The 24,722-nt window shown below is 39.8% G+C and overlaps 1 protein-coding gene across 2 annotated transcripts in view; it reads right to left on the bottom strand.

Annotated features, from left to right (window-relative positions):
- Window positions 1-527: 527 nt before the first annotated feature.
- LOC111657848 (SLIT-ROBO Rho GTPase-activating protein 3-like) overlaps window positions 528-24,722 on the bottom strand; it is a 31,013-nt gene continuing 6,818 nt past the window's right edge. The window contains exons 2-22 of one of the 2 annotated variants that reach the window (XM_023410177.2): window positions 24,468-24,663; window positions 19,847-20,009; window positions 18,155-18,217; window positions 14,830-15,021; window positions 14,373-14,501; window positions 14,047-14,268; window positions 13,817-13,918; window positions 11,581-11,778; window positions 11,403-11,487; window positions 9,875-9,902; window positions 8,900-9,002; window positions 7,429-7,489; window positions 6,385-6,462; window positions 5,905-6,039; window positions 5,693-5,798; window positions 5,392-5,619; window positions 4,732-4,805; window positions 4,435-4,615; window positions 3,669-3,815; window positions 3,268-3,583; window positions 528-2,905 (exon numbers count right to left, since the gene is read on the bottom strand). In XM_023410177.2, the coding sequence (XP_023265945.1) occupies window positions 2,438-2,905; window positions 3,268-3,583; window positions 3,669-3,815; window positions 4,435-4,615; window positions 4,732-4,805; window positions 5,392-5,619; window positions 5,693-5,798; window positions 5,905-6,039; window positions 6,385-6,462; window positions 7,429-7,489; window positions 8,900-9,002; window positions 9,875-9,902; window positions 11,403-11,487; window positions 11,581-11,778; window positions 13,817-13,918; window positions 14,047-14,268; window positions 14,373-14,501; window positions 14,830-15,021; window positions 18,155-18,217; window positions 19,847-20,009; window positions 24,468-24,663 (3,275 nt within the window). In that variant the 3' untranslated portion in view covers window positions 528-2,437. Of the gene's footprint in view, window positions 2,906-3,267; window positions 3,584-3,668; window positions 3,816-4,434; window positions 4,616-4,731; window positions 4,806-5,391; window positions 5,620-5,692; window positions 5,799-5,904; window positions 6,040-6,384; window positions 6,463-7,428; window positions 7,490-7,816; window positions 7,848-8,899; window positions 9,003-9,874; window positions 9,903-11,402; window positions 11,488-11,580; window positions 11,779-13,816; window positions 13,919-14,046; window positions 14,269-14,372; window positions 14,502-14,829; window positions 15,022-18,154; window positions 18,218-19,846; window positions 20,010-24,467; window positions 24,664-24,722 lie in introns of both variants that reach the window. The other variant, XM_023410178.2, reaches the window with a different exon arrangement.

The raw sequence follows: 24,722 nt of genomic DNA, 5'->3' as shown, positions 1-24,722 counted from the left end.
AACATTTCTCTCTTGTTCAGTCTTCTATAACATCATCAAAACACCAAACAATGAGACTTCTTGTCAGAGCACTCACCCTGCAATATCAATCCAGACATTGGAAATTTATCCAAATTCGAGGGTAATCTGCATTAAAGCTGGTTTGCTTGCTTGTGTTGTATTTTATGTTGGCATTTTCTTAACTATTGATTGTTACATTGTTGCTACAATTACTGTGTTTCAAACAGGATGTGGTGAATATCCATGCTGACCAGTAGGTGGCACTGCAAAACCACTCTAGTTTGTGCATGTGTCAGTACACAGAGCTGTGTTGCAGTAAGACAGTGATGCAACCTTTCACTACAGAGTGCAAGTGTTAAGACACTAAACCTTCATAATGAAAGAATGATACTATAGTAATGGTTGTGTGTGTATGCAATTGATGTGGTGTCACTGTCATAACTATCACTGGCCACAACTAATCTTCAGTCATCTCCATGCTGCACTTTACATTTTTAATCACAGGCAGATAAAACGAAATGAGAACGTTCTGTGAGGCTTCATTTATTTATTGTTTTGTTAATGTTTGTGCAAGGATAAGAATTACAAAAAATCTACACACTAGAGATGATAATATATCCTGTTCCTATCATACAATGTTATTTATACAAGTATCCTTAAACAGTATGTATATATTCATTCCGATGTACCTGTTACATTTTAAAGATATATTGATCATCCTCATAAGACGGACAACAAACATCACCAACAGTAAACGAGTTCATCTAAACACCCACAGAGCCTGAACTGACCATGTGCAATCTAGACATTATGTAATCTTCAATGATACTGATGTGCTATATCATGTTTCTAGTACAACTTCATCAAAATGAAAACACAGAAACTACAGATGCAGCACAGTTCCCTGTAGTGTTTATAAGTGCATTAGTCACTTGAATTGAAGGAGAAAGTTTTGCTTATTTGTTGAGGTAACACAGCGAATTTTTTTTTATTATAACGAGACTATATTATAACAACATTTTGCTGATTTTCATCTTTATTTCCATGTATTAGTTATAGGATTGGCATGTCTACAAATGTCCATAATAATTGTTCTCTATGTAACTGTGGTCTGGTTTCTTCTGCTGTCCACTGACGTAGGCTAGTCTGAGATTAATGAATGAAGGAAAAATATAGTTTTGGCTGAGATAAGTTTCTTGTCTCCTGTTATCAGAGTTTAGGAATTATGTTGCAGAATTGCTTGCCGGAAGTGACATGCAGTTAACAGTACAAATTTATCAAATATCAGGGCTTGTATGAGTGTCCTAATCTTGTGTTGTTGTTGATTGTGCTGCTGCACTGCTAACAGTTAACCTGGCCCAGTTCAGGTTACTGGCTGCAAACTGACCAGAATGAAGCAGCTCTAATAAATGGGATGACAAAACCGCTAGGAGTCAGCTAGTGCTTCAGTTTCCAACCAAATCACTATGGTGCAGTGATTTTCACTGGGACTAGGACTTGATTTTTTTTCTTGTAGAAAAAAGGATAGCTAGACAGGATTTCTTCATTTTGTTTGAAGCCATAATGTGTAGAATTATTGTATAATGTACAGCAACGATTAAATTATTCTGATGGCATATGTTTTTGTTTGTACAAAAAATTGAATGATGCTGTCTATGTGTTGCTTTGAACCCTTCAATCTCAGCTCCCTCTGTTTTTTATATTACTATTCAAGGGCTCCAACATGAGATGTTTTTTGTTTTTTTTTGAAGTTCTACTCATAGTGACTTTAGCACAGTTGTAATTTCCTTTGAACCAGCATCTAGTGGCCATTAGAAGAACTGCAGCTTGGGGCAGTTCCACTCTGGGTTCTCCATTCAGCCATGATCTGAATGACACTGTGGGACAAGGCTTCTCTGTTAATATAAATGGTGCCTAATAAATCACAGTCATAATAGACTACATGGACCACCAGCACAGACTGGATGTCTACATGATGTGATGAAATATTCTCTTGAGCGTTCCCCCGTAACAAAACAGGAAACCAGAGACAAAGTCCAAGCTCACAACAACTTTGTAACCTAATAACATTTCAATGAGATGTCCCACTGTCAGAGTTCAATAAACAGAAGTATTTTTCCAGTGCATCCCTTTTTTTTTTGTCCAGCATGGCTATGCAGCATGGTAGCATTCAATAAAATAATTCTCATATATTTAAATCCTATTTCTGTGTAATATGTCACTGTAATACAGTACATCGACTTGTCCACCAAAAAGCCAACGTGTGGGCAGAAACCAGCAGTAGCCATCCTACGATATACAAGATTAGTGGTAATATTCATCATACAGACCAGGTGTCAACGTTTGCTTTGCTGTCAAAAAGAGGTGTAGGGGTGGCAATCACAATCACTCGGTATCCACAGTGTTCTTCATCCACTTGACTTGTGACTGACTGCAGCTACATGTTACCTTGTTTGTCTGAGGAGGAGGAGGAGGTGGATGGTGATGGGGAGGGAGCTTTAGGGAAGACCCTGTCAGTGGGGGTGATGCCTGGGCTGCCCAGACCAGAGGAACTAGAGCTGCTGGAGCGGTGTGGTGGTCCCTGCCCCTGTCCGATCACGGGAGCAGGCCGGACAGGTCTGACAGGCGGGGGCCTTAGAGGGGCACTCGGTCTGCGCGCTGACAGAGCAGGTTTAAAAGTGGTCATGGTCTCGGAGGAGGTGCTGCTGCTGCTACGTCGCTGGGCTGCATCCGGATCCCGGATCACCATGGTGTGGAGAGGGCTGCCAGGCGGATCCTGGGCTCCACCTGGGTGCTTGAGGGGCTCCAGAGTGTCCAGAACAACATCAGGGGCATGTTTGGCTACATTCTGTCGCTCCAGCTCCCTCAACTCATGGAGAGCTGTATTCATTGTTTTCTCTATGTCCTGATAAACATGAGCAGAAGGAAAAATAAGATTGAAACTGACATCAAATAATGAGGCAAGCACTAACTAAAACCACAGCTGTTTCTCTGGTGATACGGTAGACATTAAAAATGTACTCTATTTTTACATTTATTATCCTCCTGAAAATATGCAAGAATTAAATATTAATACAATATTAAATACGAGGTAAGGCAATAAAAGACTGCTTCTTTCAGTTCCAATGTGGTCCTAATCAACAAAAACAAAATAGAATTTTAAGTAGGGTTAGTGTATTAACAATACAGCAATTTACACAGAATTTCAGGCTAGAATCAATTTAAAAAACAGGATAAACACTAATAATAATCTGTTACGTCGCTGACCTCGGCGAGCGCTTCAGCTTCAAGAGCTTTGTGGTCCCCCAAACTTGCATGCCGAGTGGTGCTGGGTGAAGATCGCTGAGAGTGGCTGTCGATGAAGGCCTTTCTGTCAGGATGGTTGATGCAGCCAGCACTGCCAAATGTGGTGAGACGCCGCTTCTCTGGACTGTCTGTTGAACCCCTGCTGACAGCTATTTTGTGTGGGCTGCAGGGCCGAGGCATAACCCTAGGGGGCTGGTCTGGAGCTCTGGTGGGACTGTGACTGTCAGCACTGTTCCTGTGGCGTGGAACGGCAGCTCCATCTGATCGCACTCTCACTCTAAAAAGCGATAAGAAAGATTCATAATTTGTCCTTGGTTTGAATTTCTTGACTCTGTTCTCTCTCTAGTTTAACCAACCCCTACCTTCCCAATGCTGCTCCAAAGCGGTGCTCGGGTGTATGTTCACAAGGAGACTGGCGTTCGTTTCGGGATGGCGCTCTGTCATCGTGGTGTGGTCCACTGCTGGCCTCGATATCAGTCCTCTGAAGGCTATCTGAGAACGCATCATCTCTGACATAGACAAACAGCAGAGGATAATTTTTTTCGATTGATGGTCTCTGTCTTCGGGAAATGCTTTTACTTTGAGAGATTGAACGTTGTGTTCGATTTCTTGAAGCTCATGCATGAATCCTTAACAATCATGTCTATATTATCAATATTATCAGAGCAGTGAGCCATTTCCTTGTACAGAGAAAATTAATCACCACCACCAAAATTAAAACCTACTTTTGTTAGAACATACATCATTCTTACTCTTAATTTAGCTTTAATTTTGTTACCTACTCTGTAGGGCAGGGGGAGGTTATCAGGCAAATTAATTTAAAGGCTGCATTTAATGAGTGATGTAAGCATTTATTAAGTTTAAAAAAAAAAAATCCTCCTTCCTTACAGCTTTACAGCTAATTGCTGATTGGGGGCAATTTGTTTTGTTTTTGTTGCAACTAATTTTGGCATTAAAAAGTAAAAAAACACAAAGAAAGATTAGATCATTTTATTCAGACTAATCCTTATGAGGACACGTTTCATAAGGCCAAGCACAGAGCAACATAAATAATGACCAAGCCCAAAGAAACTCTGAACTAAGGTACTGACTCCTTGACTGGATCCCTCATAAATGGATCTTACTTACATGTCTTGCACCACAATGTACTGATGTGGGATCAGCCCATCCACACCGTTATGTCGGCCCTCCCACCAGTCCTCTGAGGCTCGCAGGTACAGTAACAGAGAGGCCCCCTTCTTGAACGAAAGCTCTCTAGGACTTCTGCCCACGTAGTCAAACTTCGCTATGGCCTCGATCTGCTCCAACTCTGCAACACAAAGAATACGACAGAACCCATTTTTAAAAACCTCAACATTTCCTTCATCAGCTCTTACAAGTACTGTTGTTGTCCTCACAGTGGACTGACGGCCTTTAGTGACTCACCTTCATCACTAGTGTTAGGGCCGGTACCGTTGTCTACCTCATCAAGAGCTCCTGGCTCACTGTGGGGGCTTTCACTGAGTGAAGAAAAGTTGAGTCAAACAGTCAGAAACAAACAATCTTACACGAGCGAAAAGTAGATTCAAGTTCTTATTCCTAAAGCTATATTCAATTTTGAAAGAATAGATTCATTTTTCACAAGTCTGCCCTAAAATGATACTCATACAACTAAAAAGAGTTCGTTATCTGTGCCAACTTCAAACACAAAACTTAAATAGAGAAAATAAACCATAAATCACTTGTCAAATGAAAGGGGAGACTCGTACTGGATTTTCCGTCCAAACGATAAACACACAGAGGGATCACATAAATATCATGGATGACTACAAGTGTCATGGAAAAAGTAATAAAGCATTTCATTAATTAATAACTAACTGTACAATAAAGGAATTTACAACTTACTTTATAATTTAGTCCATTATAAACAACACAAATTTATTACTGCCTATTTTTAGTTATGAATGAATGAAATGCTTTACTACTATTTCTGTGACATTTGGTCCTCCATGGAATATATATTTCTACTTAATGTGCTAAACACTATAAATTATAGTATAAAAACTATTTACCAGCACATGTTTTTACACCTGGCCCTGTACTCACCAGTACTCTTCCCCTCCAGCCATGCACTTTTCATACACAGGTCCATCCAACTCTCGCTGGGTTGGGAAGATGACCTCATGGTGGATGATAATGGTCTTAATGACCTCATTCACATGCGCCTGGCAGGCCACAGGGTCCTGGTCGTCTGGTATGGGCATCAATGTGGGGCCAAAGCAAATGGCCAGGTTGTAGGGGTCCATCATGTTCTCATCACTGTACTGTGAGAGACTGAAAAGACGGAAGCAGTAAGTATAACAAGATCAGTGTCGCACAGTTGAAATTTTGTTGTGAAGGGGCTTACTGATTTAGAAACGCAAACAGGTATCTCATGACGATGATCACAGGCCGCTGAAGAGTCACAATTATCTGCTGAAGGTGATGAGCTCTTTCTCCACCTGGGTCAAGCTCTAAAAACAAGAAAGTAGAGTGTATTGTAGAGTGAAACAATTATAGAAAAACTATATTGAATAAAAGCCTCTCATATTTCAGATATTTTCCTGAAATGTGACTCACTGGTAGTAGATATGAGGTCGAGGAAACGCTCTTTAGGGAACAGTGGGTTTTCCAGCCCCCTGAAGTAGAGCTTAAGAACGCCTGCCACTGAGTTGATGTCATGATCAGTCTGATCATCCACCAGTGGATCCTCCCCTATAGACATAACATACAGTACATGTCATCAAATCATTAATCATTCACTGCTATCAGTGTTCATGTAATATGGCACTGATGCATTTTTAATGTGTATTCCGAGTTGTGAGGTTAATATAAACATTAAAAGTGCAGTTATGTTTCCTCATTTATTATTAGCCCAAGATGCTGATCTTATGTATTATGCATCTAAAATGGTTTACATGTCCATTACTAGGTTACATGTGACACACAGGCTCTTTATTTGCACTTTAGAGGCCTGTGGGAGAGACTGTGGTGTTTGAGGTGGGCAAAATGCAATTTAAAATCAATCAAGAGAAGATGGCCAAGCGCACTGGGACTAACCTCTTTCAAATGCATTTTTAATGTCATTGACTTCGACCTGGGAGCCCGGAACCCGAAATATACCTTGCTGCTGAAGACCTGTGGACAGGCAGAGGTGTTAGTGTAAAATGGGGAAAAAAAGACACCCACACACAAAACACACCAACCTTTCATTCATATCATTAAATTTTTCATATTTATAAGAATAGTAACCAGTGAATGGTACTAAATTGAAAGATGACCAAATATTCCTCGTCATACTGTATGTGTGCAGTGATTAACATCCTACTGATGCACTTAGAAAGCAATAACACACATAAACAGATATGTCTTTGACAGCCTGTGTTATAAGGCTCTCTAATGTAGTTGTTCTTCATAAGACTATACTGTACGTTCATAATGTAGGACAGTAACATCACAGACCATCTTCATCATTCCTTATACTCACGAAACAATTTGCGCCTAGCATCACGAATAATATAATGATACTTGATTTGAAAATTAAACAAGTAATACAAAATTAAGCCAGGCATGTCCATGCAAAATGTCCCAGATAAAGATCTTTCCAGTGAGCCACTGCCACGTCCCTCACTTTAGGTCTGACATTTGGAGTTTCTCATCCCCACTGATGTCCAAAATGACTGTAAACTTACAACCTACCAGGAAGGATCAAATAGCTCTGTAATGTGTAATAACATGTTCACAGAATCCCCAAATAACAGAACCACAATCTGAAACACAGCTAAGAAACTATTTGAAAGATTTTTGATTTGCAAATTGTCAAAAAAAAAAAAGTGTAAATATTTGTTCACTTAAAATGTTTTTTAGTTGTTGACAGCCCTTAAAAGACATAATGGACAGTTCAGTGTCTTAAATTAATATTTAAGACTGGAAAGTCTAAAAATTCAGTAGCACTGATAAAATGAACGACTCCCTGACAAATTTTCAAAACAAAAATAGTAACTTATGAAGACAGACGGATAGACAAGGTATGCAAAAGTGCAGACACACGCAATTGTGTGCAAATTTGTGGAAAGACAATATATGAGCATGACAGGGACCTACCGTACAGATTGATGTATCGAATGCAGCTCTCAACAACCACTGGTATAGGCTGACCTGAGTCCTACAGTACCAGAAAGAATCAAATGATTATTATCCTGACTAAATTAACAGAAAATAACAGACAACAAATATTCATGCCGGCAGGATGTTATCATCCGAAGCCTCTAGAGAATTAACTTCACAGAGTTGAGAGAACATTGTTTATCATTTAATGATTATTACATAACTGATAAGCAGAACAAATTGTGTTAGTGTTGCACCAGATTGTATAGTGTTATAACTACAGTATTTTCACACATCAGGAATCCCAACAGGACAGAGGCACAGAAATGTTGGTTAGCATACTGAAACCAGTGCGATGATCCCGCCCTGCTATAAGACAGAGTACCTGACTCCTGGCACGGACATTCCGTCTTCCCCTGGGCAGAGAGCAGTAAGGCACGTAGACAGAGGAAGAGAAGCAACAACAACCACAACAGGTTAGTGAGAGAGACAGATCTTACAGAGAGAGAAAAAGAGGAGACCTGGCCTCAGAGAATAGCCAAAGCATCAGTGCCTTGTGGGGTGTGAGACATGAGGACATGGCTCAGAGGGGAGTGTGTAGGAGGGAGGGTGCTATCCCAGACGATGGGAATGGGGGCTGCAGAAAGCATTTTTTTTCATCCAGAAAGGAATGTTCGACCGAGACTAAAACTCTACAGTTCAAGGCTGAATTATATAGCTGCAACTAGCAACTACTTTTAATGTCAGTTAATCTGCCCGTTATTTTCCAGATTAAATGATTAATCATTTCATATGTAAATTTCAGAAAATAGTGACTTTACTTGATTTGTCTTTTTTTTTTTTTTTTTTTTTTTTTTTTTTTTTTTTACACTCTAAATGTTAAAGATATTCAGTTTATTATCATAGAAAACAAATATAAGGAGAAAAATCCTCACAAGTTAGACACCTGGAACTAGGGGAACATTTGGTATTTCTGCTTGAAAAAACGGTTTTAATAATTCATCAATTATCCAAATAGATGCAGATTATTTTTTTTCTGTTGACAAACAATTTAGGCTCTACAGGATTCTGATGTTTATCTCCACTGCCGTTGGTGCACACTCTGTCTGCCTGCCCCCGTTTGATCCAGCATTAGAGTGGCCATGTGTTTATTTGCATATCCTAACATGGCTGGTGCATGGCCAACTGACATACATAAAGCCAAATTCATTCAGTGTCTGGAGTATCTTGCAATGGTGCGGTGCTTTTAAAACAAAGCATCTTTAAAACATGTTTGATTTGTTTTCATCTGACCCTGTCTTTCTTAAGCTGGACGACTATGGTGACAAGGCAATGAGCAAGAGGAAAGTCAGTGCATGAGTGAGCCAACGTTTGGGTAAAAGAGTGGTCAAAGGCAAGAGAACCCCCAAGGACTGCCAGTGAGACAGCTGAGCTCATGGAGAGACAAAGAGCACAGATGGGCTAATACCTGAATGAAGGCCTCCATATTGCCGTTAAACAGCTTACGGTTAAAAATGGAGCGAGGTCTAGACTTCCGCATTCTCTGGGGTTTAGGGGGAAGAGTGGGGGGCCTGGGGAGATGGTGGGGGGGTGTACGGTTGGTATATGGTAAATATGAATAATAATGCAGTTGGTATAACTAGATATCAAAATACTGACATTTTTTTTTAGAACCTCAAACAAACAAAACATTGTTCAACAATTTGAGAAATATGCTTATTTGCTTTGTTTGACACCACTCTGAAGTCTGTAGAATAAATATGAAGTCACAGCCAACAATCGGTTAACCGATTAGCACATTAAAAACCAAAGTAATAAAAGTAATAAGAAATAAATGGCACATTGTGTGTTTACTAGCTGATTCCCCCTGCTTCCGATCTTTATGCTTAGCTAAGCTAACAGGCCGTTAGTTGCATCTTCGTATTTAGAGTACAGTCAAGACAGTGGTATCGGTCTTCTACTCTAATTCTCTGCAAAAAAACAAATAAGCTTATTTCACCATTTATCAAAGTCATAATAATAATTACAAGGATTTATAACACATAAAATTCAATACAAATTTGAATGAAATGTTCCATTGATCAAAATAAGTAAAAGCCAAACCCTTGTATTCAATTAGTCATGAGCCTGGCTTGTCAATATTTGTTTTCTAGTCAATTTTTTATTATTTTTTTCAACAGACAAGCAGCAGGACATTATCAATCTCACTGGCATTTCATTTCTTAGTGTTAACATACTTTTATAGATTCAAAGTAGGATAAACAACCCTGAGCACCACTTTCTCTAATTAGGATCCAATCCATTATCCAACAAATAAGAGAGAAGTGGGGACTAAACTCCTATTCCCACACTGTGGTCTCATTTCTGCCACATCCAGGGACTCAGGAAGGATTTTACACATCATCGCTTACTTTATTCACCCTCTTGTCACTGAACATCTTACCTTGTTGTTCCATATTCAGCCCTCTCCCCTAAAAGGAAAAAAAGCAGAGAAAGACTAAATTAGTATACGCTAGTTCTACAATCCCAGAAGTTGGCGGTACGGTTGAGTGCTGGCCGACTATACAAGGCTGGCAGATGGAGACGGAAAGGGGTGTTATGAGAAAACGGCATCCATTCAGACTGACTCAATGGGGTGAGCGCCATGGTTGCATTTGACTCACCGCCAGGCAGCGGTCATTCAGCGGTCGCCCTAGAAACAGCACAAGAGCCCCAGAAGGGGATGGCCTGTCTACTCGCTCTGCAAAGTGAAAACGTATCCAGGGGCAACAAGAGTGGGAAGCTGTGGGAGCTGATTTGTACAGTGTGATGATTGCATGATATCTGCACTACATTCGCACACACACACGTCTCACTGTACACAAACAAATTAAGGCCTCACTTTGATCAGTCAGTCAGAAATGTTTGTTAAAGGATCACGTCATGTGCAAAGCAGCTTCCAGCACAATCCTACTTTATGTCAAACACACATTAATTCCAGTCCTTGAGCAGATGCAGGCATGAGTCAAGTAGAAACACAATGACATAGAGCATATACATTTTTATGCAATCTTTTGGCTGAAGTTAATATTAAATATAACATCAAACATGAGCAAAGTGTAGGAAAAGAAATATCCTTCATGTACAGTACTACTAGTCCATTGTTTTTTTTTTCTCTTTTCAAATTCTGTGACCTTTTAGGTCCAAAAACTGTCAAGCTACCAAGTGAATGACAACTTCAGTATGACACAATTTTGTATTCTATTTTCAACAGATGGACAGAGCCCAAAATGGGTAATGTAGTTTCCCCAATCTCCATGCTGTAACCAATTATCTCATTTTCCGAAGTAAAAGCTTCTGTGTGTTTTGATAGATGCAGCTTGAGCACAAAATAGTTATTTCCATCTTTGTTGTCTAAAACCAAAGCTTCTCTCATTGAAATAATCAAATTCCACCATATGTACTCTTGTATAGCCATGAAGGTTCTACTATTGATATGCGCTATGTATATCCAAACAAGAGTCTGAAAAACTATGACTAATCTATAACCAAAAGCAGATGCCCGAAAGATTTTGAAGTAGCAACACGGTTACATGGAAAGATAAACAGAAGAGTCGTCGTCACCTCTTTGGCTCAGGTTAATGTGTATGAAATATATATAAACAAACAACATGACTTAGCCTTGAACCTGTGACCTAAATTGTCAAGTAAATGACAAATTCAGTACAACATAATTTTGTTTTCTATTTCCAAAAACATGGAGGGATGATGTAAGAATGAATATACATGTATTTCAGATATATGCGATTTACTGTTTCCTTGTAACATCTGATGCAAGGAAAAGACTTAGAAACTCTTATTCTAGTCCTGATGAAAAGGTTTTCTATTATTCGTACTTTACCCACTTACTACTAAACTTAATGGGAAAGACAGACCCTCATGTATTACCACAACTTCCCACTCCACCAGTGTATAACACAAAAAAGTCTCACCTTCTCCTAGCGTCTGCTTCAGAAGGTCATGTTTGGCCTGCAGTTTGACAATGAGATTGCTGCCATTCAAGTACTCCTTGTATTTCTGCGGATGAAACAGTGACAGGGTTATCTGTAGTTACCCTGTATGCACTCCATGCTGCAGTGACTTTGCACCCTCGCTTGTCTGACGACTCACAGTGAAGTAAAAGCCCTCGGTCTCTTGCTGATTGGCTCGTCTCTTAGAGATGTTTGCCTTGCTCATGTAGGAGTCAGAGGAAGCCGATTTGACCGACTCTGTGGATTGGCTGTGCTGGAAGGCGTCTGAAACATCAAAGTCTTCCACGGTGAGCATGTCCTGAAGGGTCTGCATGGTGGCGTCGAGAGTCTTCCTCACCTGGCACACACAGCAGCAAGAACACAACTGAAACGTGACTTTATAGCCACAATTACAATATCTTTGTCACATATCATTTCACAAAATCCATTTGAAATTAATCAGGTGACTTCGATGCATGGAGAAAAAAAAGAGAATATTGTAATCATACCTAATGTACATATTTCCGAATGCATTTTCTCACTGTCACAAATGCGCTATATGTGCGAATAACCCAGCACAGTCTAAGATTATACCACTGCAGGCCACTTGCACAGCAGTTTGACAGACACACCGTAAACAACGGAGTAATTAGCTTCCTAGCATGATGCATCGTGACATGAAAGATTAACTATGCTCCTTCCACGTGAGGCAGACAGGAAATGGAGTGTGCATTTCCATATTCATGACAGACAGCCACTGACACATATACACACCCTGATGACCTTTAAACAGGTCTGTATGAGTCACAGTGGCCTTGGTGACTACAGACCAGGAGGCCAGGGAGCATGCTGAGGTGGAGCCCAGTGGGAGTGAGACCCCACAGGTCAGTGTCAGATTAAAGATGAATATAAATGCAGGGTGACAGTCCTCAAGAGCGGTTGCTTGCTGTCACGTGTTAGCGTGACAGATGTGAGGGTGATGGCTGCCAATCCCTGTTTAAAATATAGTGAAGCCAAAGGAGGCATTAAAACTCCTCAGGTGCTGTAATGAGTGAGAGGAATACAAGCTTGTTGATGAGTGATGCAGTGTAAGTGTGATCGATAGAGCTGTTCTGCTAGTTAGAGGGAGCTCAGATAGAAGATTCATATCACTCTCATGTCTTCAGAATAAATATGAAGCTACCACCAGCAGCTTGTATAACTTATTTTAGCATAAATACTGAAAACAGCGGAACAAGCTAACCAGGCTCTGTCCAAAGGTCACAAATGAGGTCTCCTAGCAACTCAAAAACTGAAAAATAAACACTTCATATTTTAGTGGTTTTATGAGCACTGCCCAATAATCTCTTATAAAACTGGAATTTTTAATTTTTACACTTTGGTTTTTATGTGGATTAAACAAACAGTGTTGTGGAGGTGCTGTTAGGTGGATTTGTTACCTTTGGACAGGGATGAGCAAGCTGTTTGTTTGCCCCTTCCAGTTTTTTCTACTGAGCTAAGTGAACTGGCTGTAGCTTCATATTTAGCAGACATTATTGTGGTACTGAGCATTCCACAGAAAGCTCACATCTATAAAACCTCTTAGACCTCAATGTCTGTTCGCAATGTGTCTGCGATAGACGGCTCCACATGTAGAGCAGCAGATATGCATCTTTAAAACATCTTCCTGCTCTGCTGCATGGCCGTACTAGATTGATGGTTTGAATGATAAGACATTTGTTTAATGAGTATTCTGCAGTCATCTATTGGCAGGCAACGGCCTCTGCCTTTTTAGATTTCACTCAACAACTGAGGCTATTATGTGCACATCATGTTGCCCTGCAGCAAACAACGTTCATGTTTTTATATTTTTACTCCAACATTCACACTTTAACCAATTAATTTTCTCATTTCAATTTCTGTGCACTTTGGTAGATACAGCTGGAGCAGAGGACACATCTTTTCACCTCTGCAATCTGAAATTCCCCCCCCCCCATCCATAACATTGTAAACATTAATACATTTTAATGATTTTTAATTTCACACAGCAAACGCCACATATTTAATGAGTGTGGCCACTGTTTAGGCCATCATCTGCCAACTAATTGTAATCATGAGATGGCATGTGTCAAGTGCTGGGTGACTTATAACCTCAGCTAGAATGTCCTGGCAGACACCATGCTTTTACTACATACGAATGATTAACCACAAAAACTCTGAAAATAAAAAATTACGTAATGAGCAAAAGACTAAAATTAAGGACTAGTATATTAATATATAACTTTAGCCATCTGTTCCTCTCTCAGCAGCATAACTCTGAACAACACACTTGCAGTGAGCTTCCTTCCTTTTGAAATGAAATGCTGACACTGGCAACCTCCAGCCCTTTTGAGACCTGTGTGCACAAAACCTCTCACCTCTTCATTTTCTATCTTCAGCGTGGCCAGGCGAGACTGCAGCTGGTGGTAGCGCATCAACAGCTCTGTCTGGACAGGCTGCTGCGCGCTCACCTGACACACCTGGGATAAAAGAAGAAGGGGAACTTTAGCAGAAGGATTTAATAAAGAGATGAGATGGATTTTGAATCAAGAGTTAAGAGCAACAAACAAACCATCCCTCCAGTCCCGCCCTTTCTTCAGTGACTCACCTCATCGCCCATGTGTGGCTGATAGTCGAAGCGTGCTGGGGGACAGAAGATCTGGCTGTGTGTGTCCATAAATTTCAGCTTGTCTCCTCTGATGTCCATGGCATCTACTGCTCCCTCAAGTAAGTCCAAACCCTCATGGCGAGAAGTCTCCAGGCTATACTCTGCAGACAGGTAGGTTCTCATGGTGCGCGCCAGGCTTGCATGGTACCCTAAGTCACAACACTGAGGACAAGAAGTAAAGCATAAGTAAAGCCTACTACTGAAACTGACGAAGAGGTTGTTTGTTGTCAATATTTGCATGTTTGGCTCTGACTATATTAACTTACATCTATCATATCTGAGACATCATGGATGTAGTATTTGGCCACCAAGGCATTGGTGGCTGCCAGATTGAGAAGATAATCGTTGCGGGCCTTTGTGCATTTCAGCTTGTTTTCAGAGTACTTGGCTTGTCTCTAGGGTGAAAAAGGAAGAGAACGTCTCATCAATGCAGAATTTAAAATGGATTCCTGATGTACTCAAAGAATGCATTACAACAATAAACAGATTTTATCTTATATAATCAGTCAATATGCATAATACTCTGCAGTGTGGAAATGGGTTTCTTGCAGCTTTAACTACATTTTCGACTGTCATTTGTGCGTATCCTGTAGCACATGCTCAAATACAAGGACTTCCTTACAAATGCATTTGCAGATTATTTGTACTTGAATGTGGATAAAATGGCTATAACGTAAAGCACATACACCATCGTTATGTGTGGACATGTCAACCAGAACAGACCTTCTCCTTCATTTTCTCCATCTTCTTGACAGAGCTTCGTCGCTGTGGACGTTCGTCATGACCGTAACGTAGCAGGCTGGTACTTATGTCATTGGCCTTGCCAATGTGCTTCTCCTCCTGTTTTTCCGCATCCTTCAGCTTGCTCTCAGCACTGAGACTCTCAGTATGGTACATGTGGTACGTCTTCATCACCTGTGAGAATATACGTCAAACATCAAACTCCACTCAGTGTCAAGGGCCCCACAGTCAAACTGGCAAGTGCTTTGTTAAAAGGAATGTGACTTTGAGGAGGAAAAATAAAAAAATCTCCTGTGAATAACCAGTTAAGTGGATTCATTTGATGTTCTAAATATACACTACAGTCCTCTATTTACATCATAATGTGGACCACATTGTGGCTGATATCAATATAAACATCATCTTATTATTACTGATAACAATATCTGTCATAATGTGCAAAAGCACATGCTGAAATATTACATATCTGCTACATTTAACTGTATGGTAATATTAAGTGTGAAAAAAATACGGCTGACTTTACAATCTCCTGCCTTATTTTGTCACAGTTCAGTCCAATTCAAAATACTTCACACATATGAAACTATAGAAAACACAAAATATGATGCTCTAAAGATTCAAAATAAAAGGGAAAGACACAGGTTTAAGGGCAGTGGCCAAACCATAATTGAATGTCCCAGTGCAAGTGCATTTACACTGTTGCACACAATATAAAATGACCATCTCTTTTACTGCAACTGTTCACAAGTGGCTTCTGGAATTAAACTAAACTTCTTTCTGTTTGAATTATATGCAGGTGATCTAAGAGACATTCCTGATAGCATTAGCTTGAAGTAGTTATAGAGGACGTGTGTGTCATTTGGTAAAGCTTAGACACCGTTTTGAGAACCTGTCCAGTATTAAGCTGTGCTAAAATACTATGGTGTATTTCTCTGTCCTAAGTAACCCCAGAATATTTTTTTTCATCACACATTCAACATTAAGCAGTGTAGTTTAGTCATTGTGCTCATGGGCGCATCACATTTTGACTGACATTTCCAAACGGAGCTGGAGGTGTTGTGCTGTATGCGTCTGTCTGATGTGTCCACGCTCTTCTGTCTGTTTGGCTTCACCACTGCATTCTAGTAGGTTCAAAAAAATCCCAACAATGTGGAACAAGTACTGTATGTATCTTTTACTACAACCTGGGTTCATCATTCTCCTGATACACTGAATACACTCCCACTGCTCAGTTTGTTGAAGTGTTACTAAAGAAATCACATGTACAGTAAATCTTTAACTAGTAACCCCGACTCAACAGCAGAATTAAACAGCTTCTGCTTCTCCTTCACTCACTCTCAAGTTCTGGTTTCCTAGCAACCTTGACGGAAACGTGCAAAGGACAGAGAGACAGATCAGTAGGATAGGAAGGAGGTTACAAGGTTACACTGAGCAACCTCCCCTGAATGGATCCTTACCTAATTTTACATTAAACATGTAATGGACAATATAAACAAATTAGACAAGTTTCATTTAGGCTATATAACTTCATTCAGCCCAAATTTGAACAGACAACTGTTATTTCTGATACTGTCCGTGTGGGAGCTGCAGACAGGCATTTAATAATGGATGAAACAGAGAGAGGAAAAAAATCAATATCAGTATCGCAGTAAAGTGCTGTATAATGTTACATGTGAGAAAATTTCTCACGAGGTTTATATCATGCCAGTACTTCTACTTCAAGTCTATTTGTGATTTGCTGCACAATCATGCGTCTCAAATAAAAAAAATTAAAAAGGAATTTGTGTGAGTGGTCAATAATCAAAATTTATACTGCAATTAAATAATTTTTCTATACCATTATGCTTTGGTACTTGCTATTATCTCTTTTATAAGAATCAACAAACACAAACTAGAATCAGAATCCCATGTGCAATTATGTGCAAAATTCAAAGATCACATCAGCCCTGAGTTGCTTACTGTTTGCCTTCACTCCATTCTTCCTCAGGAATCAAATCAGAACTTTAAATATTTCACTTATAAACATTATAGACTGTCAAATTATAAAGTAATTACAGTCTGGAGTCAGAATCAATTTTACAGAACCATGATAAATGTGTTGACTCTTAACTAAAAGTCCTAACCTTGCCCAAAAGTTTTTTAATTATCTTTGATTGATCACCTACAGTTAGTTTACCCCCAAACATTCAAGACGTGAGGCAAATTATTAAAGCAAGTAGCCAAAGGTGAAGTTTCACACATCAGTAAAACATGAAATAAAATAATTAAATAGGAAGAAGAGGAGTGTACACTGAGTATCTAAAAATATATATTTCTTATTCTTCTACATGGCAGGCCATGAAATTCAATTGTTGGATTCTACAGACCAAAGCTAGCCAGAATAACTGTCCCATCAATTTGCTGATTAAATGTAATGAAACTACTATCAGAGTTTGTCAGTGTGACTCGGCACAAAAAAAATCAAAGAAACATCATGTAAACCTTAAACTGTAGTTGTATCCATTTCATGCCCGACCTTTAGATATGATGTACAGTATATTTAGGATCTTTTTCAACCTATAATTTAATATTATATATATAATTATATAATTATAATTTTATAATAATTTTTTTTTGTGGAATTACAGCAACGAATCATTATAGACTATCAGTGAGCAATAAGACCCTGAAGGCAGCAGTCTGGTGCGTTTGTGGTGTTGTGTCCCACATACAGCAGACGATATCACTGCATCAGTTCAGTTTCTTCGGCTAAATGAGGAGACATCAGCAGAACACAGCTGTTTTCTATCATCACCACCACACACACCATTTCTGTATGTTCGATGTCATGAGCGTACACGTGCTGGAGCGTCCTGTGTCAGAGTACACCATAACAATGGACTGATTGACATCTGTTGCCATAACACACAAACAGATGTGCGCGATTACATGTAAAATTAGCTGATAATATTAACAGACGCTCATGTTTGCTGTGAGCATAGTGCACCTCTGCAGCACAGACTGCTGAGTCCACTTGAGGCACAGCCAGGGGCGAGAACGCCCTCCCCTTCAGCTAATGTAGAAATTCACAGCAGGAGGAAGAATGCAAATTTTCTCCTATCACGACCTCAGGAGAAAGAAGAAATGACCTGTTAGAGGCTGCGTTGCTGATAAGGCATATCTGCTGCGTGCAGTGTCAGGCCAGCTGCTTCACAGGTTACAGGTTACAGATTGTGAAAAAAGCTCAGCTTTAGGAGGCAAAACGGACAGCTCAGTATAGACAGAGAAAGGTAAGGGGAGAAGTGACAATGATATTTGTTTAACTCACGGTGTAGAGCTCATTGGTGACTTTCACTAGCTCCTCATGCATTTGCACCCCAATGTCCTTGCTCTGTAAAGGAGGAAATAGGTGATTTCCATAGTTGACAATAAAAGCATATAAAGGACAAATGAAAGTATGTATTTAAACATCTAAGCCTAAGAATTGGGTTCTTTAATAGAATTACATTCCCACAAATGAAAAGCTTGAAGGCTATGTGCCAGTTATATTTTGTATGTGAGGGATGTCAGCAGGCATTGAAATGCTGTCATTAGTCTGCACCAGAAAAGATCTAATACAATGCCCAAAGTGCACAAGCAGACAAAAATAGAACGGCGCAGTAACTGCAGAACATTTCCCAAGGAGTAGAGTCACAGTTTCTGCTCTGTTACAGAGGCTAAAGAGCCGATGATGAATTGAACATGTCCCATGACAGGGCTTATAGCCCAAGAGTAGGAACTGGACCAGTGGAGAGTGACCCTGAAAATCCTGTTGAGGGGATATAGAGCGACACTTAAGGCAATCAATCCTGTTTTTTGCCACCTCCTAGGGACCACCTGTCAAAACATCAACCTCCGCGTTTTCACATGTGACAAGAGTTAAACTTGAGAGCATTCAGTACATTTAAACTTTGACTTAACAAATGCCAGAGTTGAATCATTCCCTTTCCCACATGTGTAATTTATTAACAATGAGACTGCACTGCAGCTGAACCAGGATGCTACAGCATAACAGGATTATTGTTTTGGAGAACTTTGTCACAATTTGAGCTAACGTCTTGCAGAGGGAGACAGGTTTTCTGCAGGCAGTTATTAGTCCTGCTCTTAGTGCTGGCTGCAAGCCATCCCATTCTCATCAGAATCAGCAGAGCCCCCTAGAGGTCTTAAATTACTGTAGACCCCGGCTGCTGTCAAACCGTACACATCCAAGGCAGATTCTTTATCACAGCCCCCGACCCACAACCTACTCTCACACGTATCATACATTAACCATATGCCTCACAAGATATGAGAGTATAACAAAGACACAAACATAGTCTATGCTGTTCAGTTTTTTTAATAAATTAACCAATTATAGTTAATTCTCTCTGCAGTTACTGAATGATGCAAAGCTAATGTGTATTTGGTGTGAAATGAAAGGTTAAATGATCTAAACAGGGAGCAAACTGAGCATGATATTGAAAATGAACTATACACATGATGGGGGAGTTTAAAAATAAACCTCTCATCAACCGCATTAAGCTTTGTTGTAGACATTTGCTACTGTCACAATAGCAAAGGGGTAATGTGAGAATACAGTGTTGCAACTTTAAGCAGGCAAAATGTCAGAGATGGATAAACCTAATAACCAGTGTTAAAAACAAGGTATGAAGTAGCTGAGGGGAACTTTGCAAGCAAAAAGTGTATGATAATTACAGAACTCATTAAATATTATTGGTCACATCAAGAAACAATGACACAATAAATCTAATCATGCTCTAGGAGTCAGATTAGCCCTTAGAATGAATGTCCTGTATGAGAGCCACAGTGCATGAAATATAGTGTTATGTCCTGATACATATAAACATAAATTTTACATATTTTTGTTGGTGTGGCGTCATGTTCCCAGCTGTGGGCATCAGTAATGCAATGATTTCTGTGACTGTGTGCATTCGTAATGGTCAGAGTTACATGCCCTCATCCATTTAATTCCGATTCTGACCTTTTTGAAAAGTCTGATGACATCCTCGCCCACGTGAGCCAGACGGACAATGACGTTGTTGTTGTAGATGTCGCTGAGAGTGGCGTGGTCTCTGCTCTCCCGCCTGGTCTGGTCCAAGACCAAATACCAGCAGTTCACAGTGGACAGCAGGTTTTGGTCTTTTCTGAAACAGCCAAGGACAGACTTTGTTAGTATGTATTTATTGTGGGTATTTGAAACTATTAAGAGTCACTTTCATCGTTTCACAAAGATGAAAACACTGATCAGTTCGAAAAGTGATTTCTTCAAAGCCGCCTGTAAACCAACACATCTGCAATATTCAGACTGTGAAGCACATTTCCCATAAGAATGCGGCAGAAGGGAAGTGATTCTCCAACCTGAACAGGAACAATGTAATTACTTGTCTCCAAATCAAAATCAAAAAAGACACTCAAGTCCTAAAAATAGCAACTGTTGCATGACTGATTCATGGCGGTACTCGACATGAAGCAGGATGAAATCTATCAACTGTACCAGCTCTGGGGCTTGACTTATTAGAGATCAAACAGACACTGCACATGTGGTGAGGAATCAGGAAAAAGGAAGGCAGCTGTACACACATACGTATACACGCACACACACACACACACACTCATTGACACACACAGAAGGCATGCTGACTGCACTTGCCTCCTTGCTTAAGGGAGCATGTGAGTTCAATTATCCTCACACCAAAGAGTTTGTTTGTCTCCCTCTTCTTGTCTTCTTTTGTCTTCAGAGAACATTTTAATGTTTTACTAACCTCCAACAACTGTGACTGCAAAATAAAAATGCTGTATCATATTACGTTTTATACAGAGCCTGCTTAAAAGCTGTGCGTAAAAACACCCAGTGCGGTGATCCAGTCCACATCCAACTTTATTTCTGCTATAATGACTGGTGAAAGGAGATGTGTGGCGTTAGGGTGAAGGATTTTAACACTTGCATGTCTTTGTTGTTGGGGAAGCGGACATTCAAAAAGCATCTAGATAGCCATCTCTGCTGATTTGCACCACAGACGCTTTTATTCTATCACAAAGGCAGTCAGCGGCTATAGAAGCAGTAAAGAGCTGTTTTTTATTTTGTAGAGCAAAGCCGCCAAGGAAAAAAAAAAAAAAGAAAAAAAAAGAAAAAAAACTTAAATCCTTCTACATGTCATAATGAATAGCATTTTGCTGCTTGCACATATAATATGCAAAATGTGACTGCAGTTGCCAAAATACAGCACAAAACACCAGCAGCAGCAGCAACACCCTGTCACCATTCCTGAACCTCAGACAGCAAATTCAAGAAAGGTGTATTTGAAAAAGCATAATGCAATGATTATGATTATGATTATGATTATGATTTGGCCTATTGATCTTCATAAATGGAGCTGGCTATTACCTACATCTATTCCTCACTAAGTATTAGCAATCTGCCACACTTTGAACTGCCTTTTCAGGTTGAATACACTCACAGGACCAGGAGGTTTAAACATCCCAAGTCTAAAACACGGATTCAGAAAGAATAAATCAGCAACAATATGACAATATAACACAAATGACTGATGGATTCTTGAATGAGTAATAATAACTTTGGGTTACATTACGAGTTATTGATTTCTTCTTCTAAGAACCTGGAGTTCAGCTTCTCACATGACTGATCATAATTCTTTTCAACATTAAAAATGTAAAGAGTCTTTGCCTTCTCGTGTGCGGACAACCTTAAGGTTATATTCCACATGCTTCCTCCTATATAAACAACGCATATTCATGGAATTTGTTTCTATCAATATCTCAACATGTGACTCTATGTAGCCTTAAAATAATTAACAATTACCTATATGACTCCTCTTAAAACTGTCTAGATGCTACAATATCAAATGCTATCTATAAAACAATGACTAAGAAATGATTCCAAATGATAGAAACTTGCTTTGCTTGACTGTCTAAACATGTCCTTTGAAGAATCCACAGCAGCATCTTACTTTGCAGCTTGAGCTAGAAATGTAGCAGGCAGTTATTTTTGACTCTAATCTCAGTTTTGAAGATCACAAAGAAAGAGCAGTTCTGACTTGTTTTCTGACTTTGATCACTTTTATCCCTGGAGAATTTCTGGAGAACATTTATTGATGTTTTCATTTTCTTTCTGTAGTGAATTATTTCCGTTTCTCTCACTCGAATCTTCAGCTAATGGAAGTTTCTGCACTCTAATAAAGATTAGAGATGATAAGCTCCCTCCATGTATCAATTAACAATGCGTAATAAACAATACTGAAATTTTCTCAGAAACTAGCCTAAATAACAAAATCTCATGACATACACGAGATTCATCATTATCAACAACATATTTTTTTATAAATAAAACATTCACATTCTGTCAATCCAGATTATTCTTATATGTGCATTTTCCGTCTCTCTTCCAGGTCTGAATGCCACATTTGGACTTTTCAATTCTTGGAAATGACTGTTGGCTTCTTCTTCATGCTTCAGGCTGAGTTCATGACTCCAGCCTTCTGTCTGAATGAAAGATGTTGGGAGAAAACTTGGTTCAGCTACGATCTGAAAAGTTCTCTGTCAGCGATGAGTTAAAGGAGTTGCACTCATGTCATGCTACAGGTAATCCAGAGTGGTGGGCATCAGCATCCTCTTTCTGCTTATCCTTTCATCCTTTAACACTTTGATAAACAAAAAAAAAACATGAACAAGCTATCCCTATAGGCACTCCTTTCAAGCAGAGCAGGTGTTTGATCCTGGACGCTCGATGCCAGGAACCTGACTGTAAATGTTTGGCTGCTCCTGAATGGGGGTGAGACTGTAGCATTCAGGACACAGAGGAGTTGCTGCAGACCCGTTCATGGAAGATCACAGAAAGGTTTTTCAACAACATCACTGCATAAATGCCTGAAACACTCAGTTGAACTACAGTGAGCTGGTGATATAAAAACACTCTATTAACTCTTGTATGACATGTTGGATATAAACTGTCTTTTCAAAAAAGGTACACAGTGCCATGATCTCTTATGATATACATTTCTGCTGCAGCCACTCTGTTATAGGAGGTTTTGAAAATGTTCCCTGACAATCTCCTGCCAACCCCTTTATTAAATCTGACACCAGAAACAAAAATGTGAACGGATCATGGATAAGAAAGAAGGGCAGTGAGGTTATGCTGAAAAAAAAAAAAAAAGGAAAATTAAATGAGAGAGAGAGAGAGAGAGAAAGAGAGAGAGAAAGAGATAGAGTGCAGAGCCAGCTTTGAAACTCAAGAAGAGAAGGCTGTGTGGGTTTATTAATGATACAGACTTAGTCAGTCCATTGTAGTCTGTGAGTATGAATCTAGTCTTTGAAAGACAGATATAATGATGACCATTTAATGTGACGGGGGAGAATCTGGGACAGTGGGGTGAGGAGAGACGTCATGTGATGCGAGTCTCTTACAGGGGTCTCCCTTTGAGGGAGCGCTCTATTTATCAGTGACGGGAGCTCTCCGCCATTATTACACTTTATGTCCAATTGGCCGGAGAGACTGAGAAAAAAGAGATGGAAAAGACGTCTCCTAAATAAACCAACGGGTTTGTTACGCATGACTGACACAGCCAGGTCATATGAAAGGGTGTGCAACTGCTCACATGTCAATTATATTGTCTGTACTGTGGTACTTTATATGATAAGTTTGATTCCCTACACTGCAAATCCAGTACTACTGTTCAGAGTATTACAGAGGAGTAGATTTCTTTAATTAATCTAAACTCAAGGCCCACTAACTTGATATTTTTTGGAGCTTTCACACATTTTTTTTTAATCATTTGGTCTGAAATTGTTTTACTGTTTACATTAGTACTGTCTAATTATCAGCCTCTATAAAACACTCTAAACTGTATGAAAGGTGCTACACAAATAAAGTCTATTGATCCACTGATCTTGCAGCCTTAATTGGTGTAGTTTGTGTATTTCCAAACTGAAGAACAAGCTTTGATGCCTAAGATGTTATCTGAACATACTCTATTTCATTCGTATTATTTATAATCACTGCTTCAAATCAACCACACGCACATAAGCAGCATTTACAATCAGAACATGATCTAAAAGTCGTAGTGAGCTGCAGGCTGGTCAGAGCATCTAAGAGGAAATTCCTCAACATGCTGCAGGGTATGTTTGTTTCATGACTACAGATCTCCCTTACACCAACAGTTAAAATGATTTAAGTTGGTCTGAGTAAAATAGCCCATATTGTTCCTTCCCCCAGACTCCTCAGTGTCCATTGACAAAATATGAGTAAGTGGGTAGCAGTCTAGTGTGAAGTTGTTTGAGAATGGAAATGAAATGACAGCCACTGAGAAAGAGGGGGGCTGGATAAAGAGTCTGACCTAGTTGGGAGGAACACAGCAGCCTGAGGCCACAAGCTTCCTTAGCCCTGGCTTCATTTCAGGTCAATTCTTCTGCGTTATCCCTCCTCTCCTTTTTGTTGCTTATTCTTCATTTCTTTCCCCCCCTTTCTCTTTTTTCCATCTCTGTGCCGTGCCAGTGATCAGTATGAAATATGTAACAGTTGTTTATCAGTCAAACCCATTTGATACAGATGTTCCAGTGCTTAGCAAAGAGACAGTGGCGAGACTCACTTGAAGTGCTGGTGCTCTCTGGAGGTACGGATCTTGGCGGAGTAGCGCTCGGCCAGTTTGTCCAGGCCTCTGGAGTACTCGAGCTGGAGTTCAGCTTTTCGACGGAAGAACTCCTGCAGGTCCTGCAGCAGCTGCAGCCGGGACTCGGACTGCTGCTCCAGACAACGGAACTGCTCCACCAGCTGGTTACGGATCTCTGCATATCAAAAAAAAAGGGAGACCACCTTCAGAATAAATAGAGCCTCTCTGGGGGGC

This window comes from Seriola lalandi, unplaced genomic scaffold (assembly GCF_002814215.2).
Source record: "Seriola lalandi dorsalis isolate HSWRI2012SDOR001 ecotype SW California unplaced genomic scaffold, Sedor1 jcf7180002054416, whole genome shotgun sequence".
NCBI lineage: Eukaryota > Metazoa > Chordata > Actinopteri > Carangiformes > Carangidae > Seriola > Seriola lalandi.
The sequence above is the reverse complement of the archived record's forward strand: the minus strand, read 5'-3'. Positions and strand labels throughout refer to the sequence as shown.